Raw genomic sequence first — 18,887 nt, 5'->3', positions numbered from 1 at the left:
GCTCTATCTATTTGGTCCGTGCGGTGAAAAGCCTGACTTAATATTCATAAAAGGGCATGATCATAGATCATAGAATCCCTACAGTACGGAAACAGGCCCTTCGGCCCAACAAGTCCACACCCCCTCAGAGTATCCCACCCAGACCTGTCCCACTAATCTAGACATCTCTGAACACTGTGGGCAATTTAGCATGGCCAATCCACCTGACCTGCACATCTTTGGACTGTGGGAGGAAACCCACGCAGACATGGGGAGAATGTGCAAACTCCACTCAGACAGTTGCCCAAGGATGGAATGGAACCCAGGTTCCTGAAGCTGCGAGGCAGCAGTGCCAACCACTGAGCCATTGTGTTTTGTGGGACAGGAAATAAAAAGCAGAATTTTATTTCCCTTCAAGTCAGGAAGCTATCTAACTACGGAATTCTCCCCACTGCATTGACAAACAGACTAGCCCTTTTGATTCAGCTAATCGCCTCCCACTCCCCCTCCCACAATATCACACTACTATCCCTGTGACCCAAATACTTACCTCACCTCATCTAATCAACCATTTGCAAACGCACACTATTCATTAAAGACTTACTTGAGTATGGCAGCTGCTGTTGTACAAAGGGGCTCATTGTTTTCTCTTTTTCCCCACCCCTCCTATACTTCTTCAACTCTGCAGAGGCTGTGCTGCCCGCTTATAGGGCACTTAGAATGCTGAAAAGATAGCTCAAGGTCTGTACTTGGCCATTGAAGCTGGGCACAGATCTGGATCACAGCAGCAAATCTGAGTGGGTTGGGAAAAGGGTTCAGCAACTGAGGTTTGCAGTAGTGGGTTAAAGACACAGGCCAGCACGTTAAGCATATGTCAGGCGAGGCTTTGGGCAAATGCAACCTGGTGAGTGTTAAAAATTAATAATGGAGTTACTGTGACATTTGTTCCGAGACAACCATTAGACGGCTCCACATGGATCATGGACAGTGGCTTTGAAACTGCAAGATACTGAAGGAAGATATAGGCCTCAGGAGAGAAAAGCTGAAGCACACATTGCCAGAGGATTCAGACAATTTTATGGATCAGATCCATACTTTCATGTATCTCTTTACCTGTTAGGTGTGAAATTGTACTTCATTAAAACTATATGTAATAAACAGGTCAAGAGAAAATTGACAGCTGAAACAATGAAGAATATTTGAAGCAACTGGTATTTCTAAGCATACAAAACTATTGAGTTCTGATTTATTGACTATATTTCTATTATTCTTTGACTGACTTGACTGGTTCAATTTCTCCCTTTTGTGTTTATTCTTCTTCCTTATTGGTGTTTCCCTAACAGTTCAAATTCATAGGCATATGATTTATAGTTTTAGAAATATGACATTTCCTAAAAATCAGGTAGAAATACAGCAGGAATTTAAATCAAAAAACGTGTGTCAACTTACTTTAATTCAAATAGTGAATAGGCAAACTCATTAATTAAACAACTTGACCATTCAGCTATGTTTATAAACATGCGTTTTTTAAAACCTAATATAGAAGTATTTTGATTTTGAAGCACCGCTGATTCGACATAAAGGCAAAACTATAGAACAATTAAATGCATGCCAGCATCCTGATTCAGAAAAAACTCCAGATTTAACTCATACAGAGTGACAATTAGTACAAATCACATCCTATAGAAGTTGGATTTGTCAAAACTTTGATGCCTTATAATGAATTGAATGTACTCGAAAGACAAAAACAGAGGAACTGGATCAAATCCAATCTCAACAGATGGCATGAAGGTCCATCTGCAATGACGACTAAACATTTTATATAAAATGAACTTAGTAGCGCAGCTTCAACAGTCACCAAAAAAATTATCCTTAATATTGTTAATAACTAATCTCAACAAATTTCAATTGAAGGGAGATATAGAAGACAGGGGTTATGCTTTCTGGTTTTAATCAATAAGCAATCTCATATACAGTTCACTCAAATGATAGAACTGAATACTTGGTGTATAATTTGTGATTTGCTTGCAATAAAAAAAAAAATCAAGGTCCTGTCACATTATCCAGTGAATTCTGCAATTAACATTTGTAAAATTTTTTTTTTTTTTAAAATTGCATTGATTCCACTTCTCTACATGACCAAGCACCTTTGATTATATGTCCACACTGTTATCCCAGCTGTCTATCATAATTGCAGCCTAAAATCCATGGCAAACGTGGAGAAATGCACTATTCACCAGCATTTTCAACCAAAGTTACAGCAAATATTTGGGAGAACACTGGTGGAAACTTTAAGTTCTTGTTGGTCAAGTCCATCAATCACGATACCCCTAATCAAAAATGGAAATCTACTTAGTGGCTTAAGAATGCTTTACTATTAATCTTTTAACTTTCAACATTGTAAAGTGTAACCTGATCAATGCTGTACTGGAAAACTATAACAATTATATTATTAATGTAGATTTTATTCAGTATCTTTCAGTAGAGTAGATGGATTGTAGAACCTGGTCAAGATCTATAGTATATTGTAACAACAATTATTTGAATAATGTAGATGTTTTTCAGTGCCTTGCATTCAACAATAGAGTGGAGTGTAACTAGTAGTCAATATCCAATAGATCTAAACATTTTCATGTTCATCTTATAAAAGGCCTATGAAATTGCCCATTTTGGCAGAAAATAAATAAAAGGAGCATATAGTCTAAATGGTGAGAGGTTGCAGAGTTCTGAGATGCAGAGGGATCTGGATGTCCTAGTACATGAATCACAGAAGATTAAAATGCAGGTACAGCAAGTAATCAGGAAAGCTAAAAGAATTCGTGTTTTGTTGCAAGGGAAATAGAATACAAGTGGAGAGCAGTTATGCTTTATTTAGGGCATTGGTGAGACCGCATCTGGAGTGCTGGGTACAGCACTGGTCACACTACTTACAAAATAATGTTAAAGCCTTGGCAGCAGTTCTGAGAAGTTTTACTTGGCTAATACCTGGAATGAGCAGATTGCCTTATAAGGAAATGCCTTACAGGTTAGATCTGTATTGTTTTTAGTTTAAAGGGTCAGAAGTGATTCAGTTGAAACACAGACGATCCTGAAGGGACCTAATCGAGTAAATATGGGAGGAATGTTTCCTCTTGTGGTAAAATCTAGAACTAGGTGTCATAATGTAAAATAAGGAATCACCCATTTAAAATAGAGATGAGGAATGCTTTCTATCCTCAGGGCATTGAGTGTCTTTAGAATTCTCTTCCTCGAAAGGCAGTGGATCCAGAATCTTTTAATATTTTTTAAGTCAGAGGTAGACAGATTGTTGATTACTAAGGGGATGAAAGATTATTGGGGATATGCAGGAATGTGGAGTTGAGGTTAAAAATCAGATTAGTTTATTAAATGGTGGAGCAGGCTCAAAGGGGAAAGTGGCCTACTCTCGTTTCTTGTTTGCACCTTCGTAAAATGGATACGTTTTCGTGTTTATATTGAACTTGTGTTTTTCTGGTTTCCAAAAAAAAAATTAAAAATTTTGTTCAGAATTTTGAAACACAAAGATATTTGAATCTTCATGAACAAGTTATAATTGTCTACTTCAAATGAATTTTTTAATAGGGGTTGCAAAAATGGGATGTTTAATAAAAATTGAGGAACATTCACCTAAGTTTCAAAATTTTAATCACATTTATAATCAAATTTCACTGAACAGTTTAATAAATTAATACCTTTACAGGCCTTGGAAACAGTTGCATTTAGGTCTTGATGCTTCCAAATTTATTCGTGACGTGACTTATTTTGAAGAGTCAGTTGAAGTAATTTCTCTCATCATTCTAAAGTTCAGTTTATTTCAAATGTACTATGTGCAATTCTTATAGTTCTGCAAGTATGACAACTTCTGAAAATACCAGATTCAATTTGTGATATATTTCAGGAACTATAAATATTCACAAATAGTCTTTTGCACAAGAACAAATAGTTTTACATTCAAGAATAAGTTATAATACACTTCATTTTATATAGAATATTGTTCACCAATGTAAATAGGTTTTAAATTATTCTAGTCCATTAATATTGCTTTGAATGGAAAGAAATTTTGTGAATTCACCTAACAGTTGTAGTACAGAACAGGGAGGATCATTGCTAATTTTTAATATTTAAATTGAGCAATAACTATTTGGTCTAGAGAATAAACCTTCCGACTGACGTTAGACTCAGCCAATTATATTCAGAATAAAAGCAGTTGTATTATAATAGATTTAACCCAATCAAATTCCAGCAAGTTTAATTCCATCTTTCACTTTTAAACAGGAAACATTAGAACCCTACACCTAAAAATCTCATGTTTGACATGTATACAGCTATATACTCTTTTAGAAAGTGGCTTGGCGAAATATCCTGGAAAAATCCATGTGTCTTCTCTCTAGTTCACACTGTAACTTCAGCAGAAACCTCAGAGAAGCAGTGTAGATTTCTATTTAAATCATTTTTGAGAGTTTCTGACAATTTTCTGCAAGATACAGTGGGAGATAGGGATAAGCACAAAAGTTCAATTCCTCTGTATTTAAAACCAGGTGAATTGATTTAAGCTGACAAGTAAAAAGTTAATTTGAGCCTCCATTCTGCATCAATAGGCTAGTTCAAGTTCCCTTGGGTTGCATTTGGGCAGCTGCATTCCATGTGTTGACATTAATAAAGAACACCCTCACTGAGGCTTTCAGATTAACTTTTAAACTTTGCCTTTGACAAGTGTTAATAGGCTCCCTGGGCTAGCTCTGCGCAGAGCACTTTTCTGAGCAGTCTTGGAGTGGAGTCCTAGGAGGCCGTACGTGCATACCCTGCAAAGACAATGGGGATAGGTAGCAAGAGAGGTCAATTAACAGAATCTGGCCTTGCGAATCTGGCTGCAGTACCAGAATAACTTCAAAGACTTCATAAGTGTAGTCAAGGTCAGTGAATGCATTTGCAAATGACAGTTCTCACCCGCCATATCATCAATCTACAACAGCATCTGTAGACCACCCTGTGGAAGCCAGCAACCTTCAACCAGCGATGCTACATGCACTGGGGTCACTTTGGAGTGGAAACAAAAGTACACACAAGACAGACAGTAACAGAAACACAGGAGTGAACTGTTCAAGTCTAGATGTGTTATTGAAGTGTTGTCATAGAGTCATACAGATTTTTGGCGGTAGCTTTATTTCAGGAGCTTGGCCAAGAGATGAATTGAAATGGAATTGAGGAACAATGATGATGTGAAGAAGAGATCACAAGGGAAATTCTTTCCCATATCACCCACTCAAAGCTCAGAGGATTTAGATACCTCCTATACACATATGATTCAGGAGCAGAAGGCTATTAAGCCTGTGCCATCATTCAGTAAAATCATGGCTGATCTGTTTGTGTTTCAAATTCCATCTTGCCCTAAGATTGCCCTTTGATTCCCTTGACTAACTAGAGTCTACCGACCTCCACCTTACAAATATTCAATGACCTGCCTCAACTGCCTTCTGAGGCAAAGAGTTGCAAAGTTGCACAACTGTCAGAGACAGAAAAAGAATCTCTTCATCTCAATCTATTGCCTAGAGTAATTTTGAAGGAAAGTGTAACACTCCCCTTCCCCCGCCACTCATCTTCCTTTGGAAGAACCCTCTGAAGGCTAGGTGGTTAGGGCTGTGCTGTATTCAAGACAGTGAGCTGGAGGACGCAGCAGGCCAACCTGAATTTGAATTCACACTCCAGCAATTCCCCTCTCATCCATACACAAAACTAAGTCATGCAAGTCACAGACGTACTGAATTTGAATATTGATGTATTCTATTGTAAAATCCCACTTAGAGTCCCATTCTCCATTCTCTAAGTCTCTCTTTCACTGATTCTTGTCATTCCTCCAGAGAGAACAGACTGCCTTAAGTACTGAGGCTTACCATCCTGTAAGAAACAACTGCTCATTTCGAAGCAAGTCTTACATAAAATTTGTCTTATTTGCTGTTACTGCTCTCACATGAAAACCTTTAAACATATTTTAAAACAGTATTGTGTGTGAAGCTACAATTGTTGGGAATCAACATATGCGTGTGGTTGTCATAGTCATAACTGGCAGTGGATCTGGGGCAGGAACTGCTCAGTAGACAGGACAAGAAGCAGACTGCACTGGAAATATGAAGCTCGTAGCTGAAAGGCCTGTGGATGGCCAGCTGCCAATCTGCATCCCTTACTGAGGCAGTCTTCAGGCCATTAGGAAGCCACAACTATCAAGTCATTAGTGGGTAGGGTACTTGTCAAGTGAAGAGTATGATAAACAAACCCATGTGGCACTGCTGCAGGCTCCTGGGGGAGTCTTCATCCAAAGACACAGTGCTTGATCAAAGGAGTGAGCATTAGAAAGTGGGAGGTCTGCCAAGAGCCACCCCCTGCTTTAGCTGCTAACCCTCCCCCAACTGTGACCTTAGGGGAGGCAATGGCCTCGTGGCATTATCGCTGAACTGTTACCCAGAGACCCTGGTAATGTTCGGAGGACCCACGTTTGAATCCTGTCACGGTAGATGGTGGAATTTGAATTCAATAAAGAAAACATAGGTACTATAGTTTCACTTTATGATATTCTAATGAGAATTCCATAAAAGCGCACAGTAAAGTTGAAATAGTCTACAGAGTATTTTGTTTATGCTGAGTGACTTGTGATTTTACCTTGGTTTCATGGTAAGTTAAAACCATCTTGAGAACTTGGAAAGCCAAATCTCACTTGTGCATGTTGCTTGAAATACTGAACTTAAAAACAAAATTCAGATGAAAAGGCAGAAACACTACCTCAAAAAGCTAACAATCCTCGACCTCCATGTGACTTACATGTAAAATGGGAAAAAAATTATAATTTCAGCCTATATCTATCCTCCAAGCTCTCAAACTAGTTCTCAATCAGATAACTATACACCTCCTTTTTGAAGAAGCTGATCAATACACTTTCTCAGCTGTTCTGCATCGAATATCTTGCCTTTATTAAATTATTACTGTACGAAGCTCTGAGTGTATTTTGTTGTATCAGACGCACAGTCAGCATACCCTCTTTAATTTTCAATAAGCTTTATTGCACAAGATAAAACATTAAGCAAACTAGCCTCAGCAGCCAATTCACCAGAATTAGCCTTGTTGAATCCAGGCCACCAGCAACACCCTTTAAAATAAAGGTCTTTGTGCATGTGGACGTTCCACATTTAGCCTGCAGTAGTTTAGTGCAAGATGGGCACAGCTTTTTCCAGAACTTTTGCACAATATGTAACTAAATAGAAAGCTCAAGCTATTCCATAACAGAGTTCTTCAGATTCCTTCTCCATTGCTTCACAGTTTTTTTTTAACCTTTTCACGTTCAGCGAATTCCAGCCCTTTTGTGGCACATTTCTGGAAGCTGTTCCCATCAAACAAAGATTAGATATAACATTGATCTGCGGGTTGTCAAATACAAAGCCACATACACTTCAACAGGAATCTTTGAACAAAGGTGAAGGATTCAACCTCTTGTGTATCATTTATTTATTTGTTCATTTAGTTTTAACATAGATATGTGTAATACTGTTTCAGTGGGATATGAGAGTATAAGATCAGAGCTAGAAGGTTACATAATCTTCAGCAGCTATGGTCAGGGTGCAAGTAAAGGACAGTATTGGTTATCGATTTCTGTCAAGTTTGGCTGTAACTATGAAAAGCTCAGTTACAAACTACTCTTATCTGACAATGACAAGACTCCTCGCTTGAAATTTTGCTGGTGTCATAAGCGAAGATTCTTGGACATTTTCCTAATTATTTTCTCAATTCTGTATAACTATTACCAAAATCTCACATTCAGCAAAATGCCAACATAATGCCCTGTCATTGTAGAGTAGCTGGTGATGTATAAAAGAACCTTAATGCAAATACTTTTAAATCAAAACATGAGAAATTGCAACATTGAACATGTATCACTGTCCCAAAGGGAGAGAGCTTTGCCGTACCAAATATAGTTCAGCAAACTGTTGTCAAAGCTTTTCCTTAAAGTAAACATGTGAAGCATGTTCAAGTCATGGTAAGAAAAGAAAATCGAAGCTTAAATAATAGCTAGAACAGAAGTATAAACAAGAAACAATACACATCCCCTGAAGTTGTCATATTTGCTTTCTCAAAAAATAATGTGCGAAGTATCATTTACAGACTACTATGCTCCTATATTCAGAAAACATTGGCTCAACAACAAAACAGAATCCTGCTGTGTACATCAACGAGACACAAGTCTTTAGAAGAATGCATGACTAAACAAAGACTATTTACTCAGGGACTACCTTAGCTACCTGCTCTCCCCAGCCGCTCCCCTTGAAACTTTGTGGCAGATGTTGCTGGGCTAAGTTAGCTCTGAAGTGGCCCAACTTCCCATAGCTCCCCTCACAACAGAGTCAAAATGTATTAGATCTCTTTATTTGTGCCTGGGGCCAGTTCAGGAGCACAGCTGTGTCCTACCCTGCTCTACCTTTGGTGTTTAAGCCCCTCAGGCAGCAAATGTGAGACCAAAACTGTTCTGCCACAGTCAACTGCATCTGCTGACACTCCAGCATCCTTGCTGCAGGCTGCTGAGTACCACTGCCTCCCGTCCTAGCAGATGCCTGCAACAACCTGCTTACTTACACCTGTACTGGCACTTGTAACTTTACAGATTATTTGCTGAAAAATTCATGACTTGTTACCCTCTCCTAGGATTTACATCCAGAATCAAAGCTTCTGCATTCACTCTGTGTGAGCCCAAAGTGGTTCCACCATGCATTAGTTGCTGGCACTGAAAAGCTTTTCTTGCTTTGATACATCATGCCTAAACTTCAATTACAATATCAAGGAGTTGAATCCTACTTAAATGAGAAACACTGGCCCTCTGAGTACTACATCAACACTTTTGAAACCAGCTGCTCCATGTGACAGGACCTTTTTTGGCTTCCTAGATTTAGATCATAACTGAAGCAAAACAGTTTTCCTAGTATTACTTATTCTCATATCTAAAGACACCAACCCCACATACAGATTTAAGTACTAGAATATATCTTTTATAATACATGCAATATGCATTGATCCTAGGAAATAACAAACATATCGAACCTTACAGCTCTTAAACTAAATATACTTGCTAGTATGCTCTTCTGGAATCAAGCAATTGGAATTGTGAAAATTCTACTGGAACAACTAAACTCAATGCTTCTCAAGAGATGCGTGCACACTGGCTGCTGTGTTAAAAGATCTTGTTGTTGCTTTTCCATTTTGAAACGGAATCCAGTGTCACTTATGAATAAGCAAAGTGCAGTGGCTATCAATCTTGGGTTGATAAGGAGGAAACTTTAAATACCAGTACTTTAGCAATGGTTTAGCAATTTAGAATGTCATACCTGAACTTTTTTTTAAGATAACGATGACCTTTTGATAATTTGTAATTATAATTTATTCCTCTATAATAGAGAGGATCATCTTGCCCTTTACACAGTTGATTTTCAAAGACTTCCTGCTTCTGCTAACATTGTGACATAAATGCACAAAAAAACTAAACATTATCATACAGTAGTCATCTGAGAATGTGAGAAAATATCCATAAGACTCACATCACTATCTTATCATGATAAGGCTTGTTAATTCTTTGCTAGCTTCTTAAAAACCTCAGAACTGAAATGGTTAAAACTGGAAAATTTTAATGATATTTACTTCACAATCTCATAAATTACTAGGGGGTTGAAAATATGTTAATAAAGAGATCTTTTATTAAAGGGAATACTGGTCACGCAATAATATATCCCTTCAGGTCCTATGTCACTATCATCTTTGTTGCCCATTCTCCAATGTCATTTAGAATCAACAACAGTATTAGGAGAGATTACCTAACATGCACAAGCAATAAAAGAGAAATTGTAATTTCTTACATTCATTTCTGATAGGATTCTACATTATCCAGCCTGTTGCCAATATGATATGAAAAGGCATATTACAGTTCTTAAGGCTTACTAGTTAAAAGTAATATAATAGTTTTCCATTAATATTGACCTTAGTCTGCACTGTTATGACACTTGATTTTGTACTTCCAATAATGTTGTGGCATAAGTGACTCCAACAGCAAACACTACAAGTCTGGTGAGTAGATTTTCCACACACATATGCAGCAATGTAAGGCTCAAACCGATTATCATTTTGAAAAGAAGGGAGAAAATTCACTATATTGTAACTGGGATGATCTTGTGCAAATACCAGCAGTCAATAAGCATTATTGTTATGAATGTGACCAATACGAATAGAGTTTATTTTGTAGCAATGTAGTGAAGAATTATTCTCTGGACAGATAGAACTGGATGGCCCAAAACAATCATCAGGTTGATAAATTATTTCAAAAATAAAAATAAAACTAAGAATATGATTAAATTTGAAAACACTGGGCTTTGCACAGTGCTTTTGACAACAATCACTCTGTGTCACCACGATACCAAAAAAAACTTGCATCGCTAAACGGAAATAATGTCCAGCATACTGCAAAGCATCACACTGTCATAGGGATCACAAGCAGGAATTTTAAATTTAGCACAAATGCTAATATTTACTGTCACAGGAAAGGTCCAATACAGTTTTCATAGGTTGAATGTTTGAAGTCGAAAGACTATGTCACAGTAAATATTTTTGACTGTTAAGCTTTGTGACGATAAAATGACCTTTTTTAAAGAAAAGAACGCCCCATGTACTACTTTGAAAAGAAAATAGAAAAGATTATTTTATTGGTTGGTTCGCCGAGTTGACTGGTTTACACGCAAACATTTCATCTCTCTTCCAGGTGACATCATCAGTGCTGTGTAGCCTCCAGTGAAGCACTGTTATGTTGGAATAGATCCAATCTACATACCAGTACGGTACAAAACCGGAAACAAGACTGCCCACCATGACAGACTGGAACATATAAATTCAGAGCGAGACAGACCAACAGTGCTTCAATGGAGGCTACACAGCACGGACGATGTCACCTAGAAGGGAGGCGGAACGTTTGCATGAAAACCAGTCAGCTCGGCGAACCAACCAATAACTCCAACTGCAACCCAAGCTTTGGATCTTCGTTAAAACATTGAAGATTATTTTATCTTAGGAAGGTGCAGTCACTGAAGGACATTATCTTTTGTATTCAATATATGCGTCAGTCCATTTATTCTTTTTCTTTAATATTAAAAACCTAAAACAAATGAAGAGGTAGACCAATATTTCTCCCTCCTGTGCTATTGACAAGTCTTTCCCTAAAATTCAAGCATGTCAGCTCCTTACTACCAATGCTCAAACAAGGAGTAATCAGAATTTGTCGATGTTCCTTGTTTACCAAAATTATCAGACTGCTTGGCATACATCCAAGTGCTGGATGAGTAGAAATTCCTTCCAATTAAAGATTGGGAAGACTGAAGCTACTGTTTATAGTCCCCACTCCAACCTCACCCATTTACCTGGGAACAATTGGAAACTAAACCAGTCTGTTGCAACAAAAACAGAAATCACTGGAGAAACTCAACAGGTCTGGCAGCATCTGTGGAAAGAAAGCAGAGACGCTTTTTCAGAACAGGACTCGAAATGTTAACTCTGCTTTCTCTCTACAGAAGCTGCCAGGCTTATTGAGTTTCACCAGAGATTTTGGATTTTATTTTAAATTTCCAGTATCTGTAGTTCTTTGGTCAATGGATGTGGAGCTGGAAAAGCACAGCAGGTCAGACAGCATCTGAGGAGTGGGGAAGTCAATGTTTTGGGACGAAACCCTTCATCAGGACCTGTAGTTCTTTGTTTTACTCCAGTCTGTGGCAACCTTGGTGTCAAATTTTACAGTTGCACATTATTTTACAGGGTAACGTTCTGATTTCATTTTCAGCCATTGTCAGGACTGACTACTTCTATTTACATAACATCAACTAACCTGACCCTGTATCAGCTCATTTGTTACTGAGACCATTATTCGCACCCCCAATAGCTTGAGATTTGACTATTACAACATATTGCTGGCTTGCCTTCTTCATTCCACATTTTATACACGGAGGCCATCCAAAACTCTGCTGCCTATGTCCTAATTTGCACTAAGTACAGTTTCTCTATGAACTCCAAGCTCTCTGACCCACAGTAGCCCCCAGGCAAGCAATGCCATGATTTTAACATTCTCATCCTTGTTTTCAAATTCTTTCATGGCCTAGTCCCACCCAATCTCTATAATCTCCTCTAGTCCCATAATCTCTCAGATATCTGCACCCTCTAGTTTTGGCCTCATGAGTATTTGTGATTTTTTTTCTGCACCAATGACTTCAGTTGACAGTCCCTTACCTCTGGAATTCCCTCCCTACACCTCTCCAGCTCTCTAGTTCACTTTGCTACTTGAAAATGCTCCTTAAAACAGATCTCAAGCTTTTGGACATCTCACCAGATGTGGCCTGGTGCCACGATATTTTGTTTTATAATGTTCCCAAGAAGCAGCTAGGGATATTTTATGAGGTTAGATGCTATTTAAGTAAGAGTTGTTCTGAGGGTTCCAGATAGAAAGGAATTGCTCAATGGAATTTTCCATTTCCCTGTCAATCCCTTCGGAGCCTGTTACAATGGGGATTCTACAGTGACATGATGGTATTTAATTTAGTCCATTTCACTCATTTTACTCATCTGAACATAAATAAATGACAGAATTTCCATTTATATAACTGGAAAGTTTAGATAATTTCAAACTGCAAATGTCAGAAGTAAAATACAGCTGTGATATCAGATCAGAATACAGACTCTAAACTGTACTTGCCAGTATAAATGCAGTAGTAAATGGATTTTAAAAAAAACATTTGTTATAAACAGTCTGTGACAGAAATCTATAACTAAAATCACTCTACACTTGACAAGTAAGTATTTTCTAACATGGTCAGTATGTATATTTGTTGAACACATATGTTACAGTAAACATGAGCAATTATCCAATGTAGGAGCAAATTACTGCAGATGCTGGGATCAGTACTGAAAACAAAAATGCTGGAAATGACAGCGGGTCAGACAGCATCCGCGGAGAGAGAGCAGGCTAACGTTTCGAGTCTGTATGACTCTTCATCAGAGCTGACGTGAACTGTGGAGGGGGCAGCACTTATGCAGTACCGGTGAAGCGGAGTGGGGATAGAGCAGATGAAGTGATCAGAATGCGAGAAGGGTAGAACAATAGCATGTCCAACTGCCAGACTGGAAAGAACAATCCCACTGGAGTGGGGAGAGAGGACATGGTGACAGAGAATGCAACAAGTAAAGCTAAAAGAAAGGGAAGGAATGGGAGTGGGTTCATAATCTGAAGGTGCTGAACTCAATATTGTGCCCAGAAGGTTGTAAACTGCCTCGTCTGAACATGAGATGTTGCTCCTTCGGTTTGCGCTGTGATTCGCTAGGGCATTGCAGCATGCCGAGGACAGACAAAAGGGCATGTGAGCAGGATGCTGTGTTAAAACGACCAGCTACGGGAAGGTTGGGGTCATGATTATGTATGGAATGAAAGTGTCCTGCAAAGCAGTCACCCAGCCTGTGTTTGGTTTCTCCAATGTAGAGTACGCCAGGTTGGGTGCAGTCAATGCAATAGACCAGATTGGAGGAGATACAGGTGAAATGGTGCTTCACCTGGGAAGACCATTCAGATGCTTGGATGGTGAGCAGGGAGGAGGTGAAGGGGCAGGTGTTGCACCTTCTGCAGCTATGTGGAGAGGTACCATGGGAAGGGGGAAGTGGTGTTGTTGGTCATCGAGGAATGGACGAGGGTGCCGTGGAGGGAAACATCCATTTGGAATGCAGACAGGGGAGTGAGCAGAAGATGTGTTTGATGGTGGCCCTCTACACTTCACATCAGTTCCGACGAACAGTCATCTAAGCTCGAAATGTTAGCTTGCTCTCTCTCCGCGGATGCTGCCTCACCCGCTGTGATTCCCAGCATTTTGTTTTCAGCAATGTTTCTAAGAATGACAAACAAGGACAATTTTCTTACAAGTAAAGTGTAGGTACAGAAGAGGGATTGTTCCACGTAACCTACAAAGAGGCAGGCATAGCTTGGGCCCATGCGGGTACCCACGGCCACCCACTTTGTCTGTAGGAGGTGGGAGGAATTGAAAGAGAAGTTGTTGAGGGTGAGGACGAGTTCGGCTAAGCGGATGAGGGTGTCAGTGGAGGGGGACTGGTCGGGCCTGCGGGACAAGAAGAAGCGGAGAGCCTTTAGGATCTGTATGGGGAATGCGGGTGTATAGGGACTGGACGTCCATGGTAAAGATGAGGTGTTGGGGGCCAGGGAATTGGAAGTTCTGGAGGAGGTGGAGGGCGTGGGTGGTGTCACGGACGGTTACGTGGAACAATCGCTCTTCCGCACCTACACTGGCCCTAAACCCCACCTCTTCCTCCATTACATTGATGACTGTATCGGCGCTGCCTCGTGCTCCCACGAGGAGATCGAACAATTCATCCACTTCACCAACACCTTCCACCCCAACCTTAAGTTCACCTGGACCATCTCTAATACCTCTCTCTCCTTCCTGGACCTCTCTGTCTCCATCTCCGGCAACCACCTAGAAACCGATATTCATTTCAAGCCCACCGACTCCCACAGCTACCTAGAATACACCTCCTCCCACCCACCTTCCTGCAAAAATGCCATCCCCTATTTCCAATTCCTTCGCCTCCGCCGCATCTGCTCCCAGCATGAGGCATTCCACTCCCGTACATCTCAGATGTCCTCATTTTTCAAGGGCCGCAACTTCCCCCCTCTCAGTGGTCGAGAACGCCCTCGACCGTGTATCCCGCATTTCCCGCAACTCATCCCTCACACCCCCTTCCCGCAATAACAACCAAAACAGAATCCCCCTCATCCTCACATACCACCCCACCAACCTCCGGATCCAACGCATCATCCTCCGACATTTCCGCCATCTGCAATCCGACCCCACAACCAAAGACATTTTTCCCTCCCCACCCTTATCTGCTTTCCGAAGGGACCAGTCGCTCCGTGACTCCCTTGTCCGCTCCACACTCCCCTCCAGCTCCACCACACCCGGCACTTTTCCCTGCAACCGCAGCAAGTGCTACACCTGCCCCTACACCTCTCCCCTCACCCCCATCCCAGGCCCCAAGAAGACTTTCCACATCAAGCACATGTTCACCTGCACATCTGCCAATGTGGTATACTTCGTCTGCTGTTCCCATTGTGGCCTCCTCTACATCGTGGAAACCAAGCGGAGGCTTGGGGACCACTTTGCAGAACACCTACGCTCGGTTCGCACTAAATAACTGCACCTCCCAGTCGCGAACCATTTCAACTCCCCCTCCCATTCCTCAGACGACATGTCCATCCTGGGTCTCCTGCAGTGCCACAACGATGTTAGCCGAAGGTTGCAGGAACAGCACCTCATATTCCGCTTGGGAACCCTGCAGCCCAATGGTATCAATGTGGACTTCACAAGCTTCAAAATCTCCCCTCCCCCTACCGCATCCCAAAACCAGCCCAGCTCGTCCCCGCCTGCCTAACCTGTCCTTCCTCCCACCTCAAGCCCCACCCCCATCTCCTACCTACTAACTTCATCCTGCCCCCTTGACCTGTCCGTCCTCCCTGGACTGACCTATCTCCTCCCTACCTCCCCACCTACACTCACCTTTACTGGCTCCATCCCCGCCTCTTTGACCTGTCTGTCTCCTCTCCACCTATCTTCTCCTCTATCCATCTTCTATCCGCCTCCCCCTCTCTCCCTATTTATTTCCGAACTTCCCCTCCCCCATTTCTGAAGAAGGGTCTAGGCCCAAAACGTCAGCTCTCCTGCTCCTCTGATGCTGCTTGGCCTGCTGTGTTCATCCAGCTCTACACCTTGTTATCTCAGATTCTCCAGCATCTGCAGTTCCTACTACCCCTTCCCTTTCATTCTGCCTGATTACCTTGAACTTGTCTAAGTGTCCGGCTATAACTTCTTCAATAATAGATTCTGAAATGTTCCCTGTGCCTGATGTTAAGCTAAGTGATCTGCAGTTTCTAATTGTATCTCCCTCCCTTTTTGAATAAGTGAGCTACATTTGCTAAAAGTCCAGTGGGATCTTTCCTGAATCAAAATTGTTTTGGAAATTAAAAGGAAAGCATCAACTATCACAAGCCACTGCTTTTAAGACCATATAATGAGGTCCACCAGGACCTGGGCATGTGTTAGCCTGTATCTCTAACAACTTACTCACTGCCATTTCTCCAGTGATAGAGGTTTTCCTGCTTTCCGCCCTCCTTTCCATTTCTTGATTTATTACTGTTTCTAGAATGTTAACTGTATCCTCTTCAATGAAAACTGATGCAAAATACCTGTTAAATTCTTCTGACAGATCTTTATATTTCATTATTAATTCTCCACGCTCACTTTCCGTCAGACTAATGCACATATTTTTTCTTTAATTATTTCTTAAAGCTCTTAGTTATCTGCTTTCATACTTCTGGCCAATGTTCTCTCTTACCCTAATTTTTCCATCCTTGTAAATTTCTAGTCATTCTTTGTTGTTTGTTCTATTCTGTCCATATTTCTGTCCTGCCACCTCCCTTTGTACAATTATAAGGTGTTTTTTTTCTTTTAGCTTGATACTATCTTTAACAATTCTGGTTATCCAAGTATACTGGATCCACCCCTTGGAATTTTTCTTGCTCATTCAATATATTTTGAAATATACTCTTAAGTGCTTATCATTGCATTTCCATTAATTTATACTTTATACTAATTTACCAATGAATTTCATGGCTGATAAATGTATCCCTACTTGCCCAATACTGTGTTGAAGGAACGTAGCTAAAATACCGGCAGGTGATAACTGCAACACAGTTTGTCTTGACATTAAACCCCATAAGATTCACCCTGATTTCCACACATTTAGTTGGAGCTCCACAAACTGCAATAAAATCAGTTCTCAATTCTGGACATTTCAATTCTTGAAATGGCTTCAACTAACAGAATTTTCAGGAAAAAACCCTCAAAAGTTGTTCTATTGACTTATTTATGTCATCTATTCACACAGCTTTGGAAGAAAAGTGTCAATTAAAATATCTATATTTAAAATGTGATTTCAAACAACCTACTTACAGCAAAATGATTTGAATGAGCATGAGAAATCTGAAATAATTCATTGTTCTGCAGTTAGTGTATAATTATATATACATTCTAAACATGCCTTATCACCCACTCTTCCTCACATAACAGCAAAAATATTTCAAGGCCTCTGCAACACAAAGGAGCTGTTAGGAACACTACAATAGGAGTAGGCCACTTAAATCCTTGAACCTGTTCCACCATTCAATGAGACTATGAACCATCTTTTGTCTCTTTAATTAATACAAATCAATCAATTTTAATTGTAACATTTGCAACATTGCTCTCCTATGGATTGCAATTTATGGAAGTAAAGTTCCAAACTTCTACTACCCAGGTGAAAAAAGGAAGTTTTTCCTTATTTCACTCCTGAAAGGTTTGACACAAAGCTGTGGATGACTCCCCTGATCCTAAATGCTTTGACAGCCAGTAGCAGTTTCTCCCAAACAACCCTATCAGCTCCACATTACATGTTGAGACCTTCAATTCATCTAAAATTTCTGAATTCAAATTCATAACTTAACCCTTAGAGCCCCAGTAACATTCTTGGGAATCTATACTGCAATCCCTCTGAAGCTAGTGTTTTGTTCTAAAGCAAAAACGGATATTGCTGGAGACTCAGCAGGTCTGGCAGCATCTGTGGAGACGAAGCAGAGTTAACATTTTGGGTCCAGTGACCCTTCATCAGAAAGTTATTCCAAAGGTTTGATGGCCAGAATTGTTTACACTAGAGTGGGAACATTCTTACTCGGATTTTGCGTCGTTGATTAATGACTTCTACCTTCTTGCCCTCTACAGATAAAAGCTGGCAATGGTCTTTTATTTATGTACCTGTTAATGGCATGTTAATGACATGTACCTGGAACCCCAAATCCCTTTGAACCCTCACTGTTTCTCCCTTTGCTTCATGTAGAAAGGATATAGTTCTTTCTGTTTTAGTGCAAAGGGATGAAATCACAGCTGCCCACATTTAAATCCCTTGGCCTTAACCGCAGTCTTGCGCACTCACTGGAACTAAAGTTTGCACATTCTTTTAAAATGAAATTTCTTCAGCCATCAACCTCATAAATGTTTTAAACAATACCTCATCACCAGTCTGGGGTCGCATCAGAGAAACTCGATGATACTGTCTCCGCAACAGTGCCCACAGTGCATCAAGCCTGCCCTATAATTAAAAGAAAAGCCATTTAAGTTCAGATGATCTTTTCTGCTGTAAAACAGAAGTTAGGAGCCAATGATCCCCTGTATATAAAGTTGTTAGGGAAAGGCTATAGTGAAGCCAACTGCCCCACAGTGATTGGCTAGGGACTGACTGAAGGTGGCAATTCAAACATACCCCACCCCAGGACAGAAAGTCCCGCTCAAAGAGATGTCACCAAATCAGAATGCAGGTAGCTGCAAAACCCTTCCAGACAGAGGTGTGAGACTTTGGATTAGGCTTTGAGTTAGGCCCATAGGGGTTGAGAAGCCAAAGGAAAGCCAGGGTTCTACGAGAAGTTTGAATGGGTCTGTTAAGGAAGAACGCCCTCACCCATTTGCATACCCGACATGAGCTTGCAAATAGAAATCTGTTTGGAGACGGCCACTCCTGCTGCCACTTGCTGGGTGGATGAGGCCCTCAAGTTGGAACTAATTACCCACTTAAGGACCTAAATTGGCCCACTGGCAACTTAGAATACCAATGCCACCCTTGCCGCTGGAATAAATGCAGCATGGACATCAGCTACGTGTGCCTGCTCTGAAACCCACCCCAGCTTTCAAACTCTCCAGCAGGGCAAGTAAAATCTAACTCTAAAACACCACATGGTTCCA

General features: G+C 40.5%; 1 protein-coding gene across 1 annotated transcript in view; it reads right to left on the bottom strand.

The window, feature by feature from the left end:
- Positions 1–18,887, bottom strand: part of antxr2a (ANTXR cell adhesion molecule 2a) — a 220,896-nt gene that overhangs the window by 74,828 nt on the left and 127,181 nt on the right. The window contains exon 17 of the mRNA XM_048602572.1: positions 18,160–18,240. Within this exon, the coding sequence (XP_048458529.1) occupies positions 18,160–18,240 (81 nt within the window). The remainder of the gene's footprint in view (positions 1–18,159; positions 18,241–18,887) is intronic.

Source organism: Rhincodon typus, chromosome 1 (genome assembly GCF_021869965.1).
Source record: "Rhincodon typus isolate 14 chromosome 1, sRhiTyp1.1, whole genome shotgun sequence".
In the NCBI taxonomy this organism is placed as follows: Eukaryota; Metazoa; Chordata; class Chondrichthyes; order Orectolobiformes; family Rhincodontidae; genus Rhincodon; species Rhincodon typus.
Note: the sequence above shows the minus strand (reverse complement) of the source record. Positions and strands in the feature narration are given on the sequence as shown.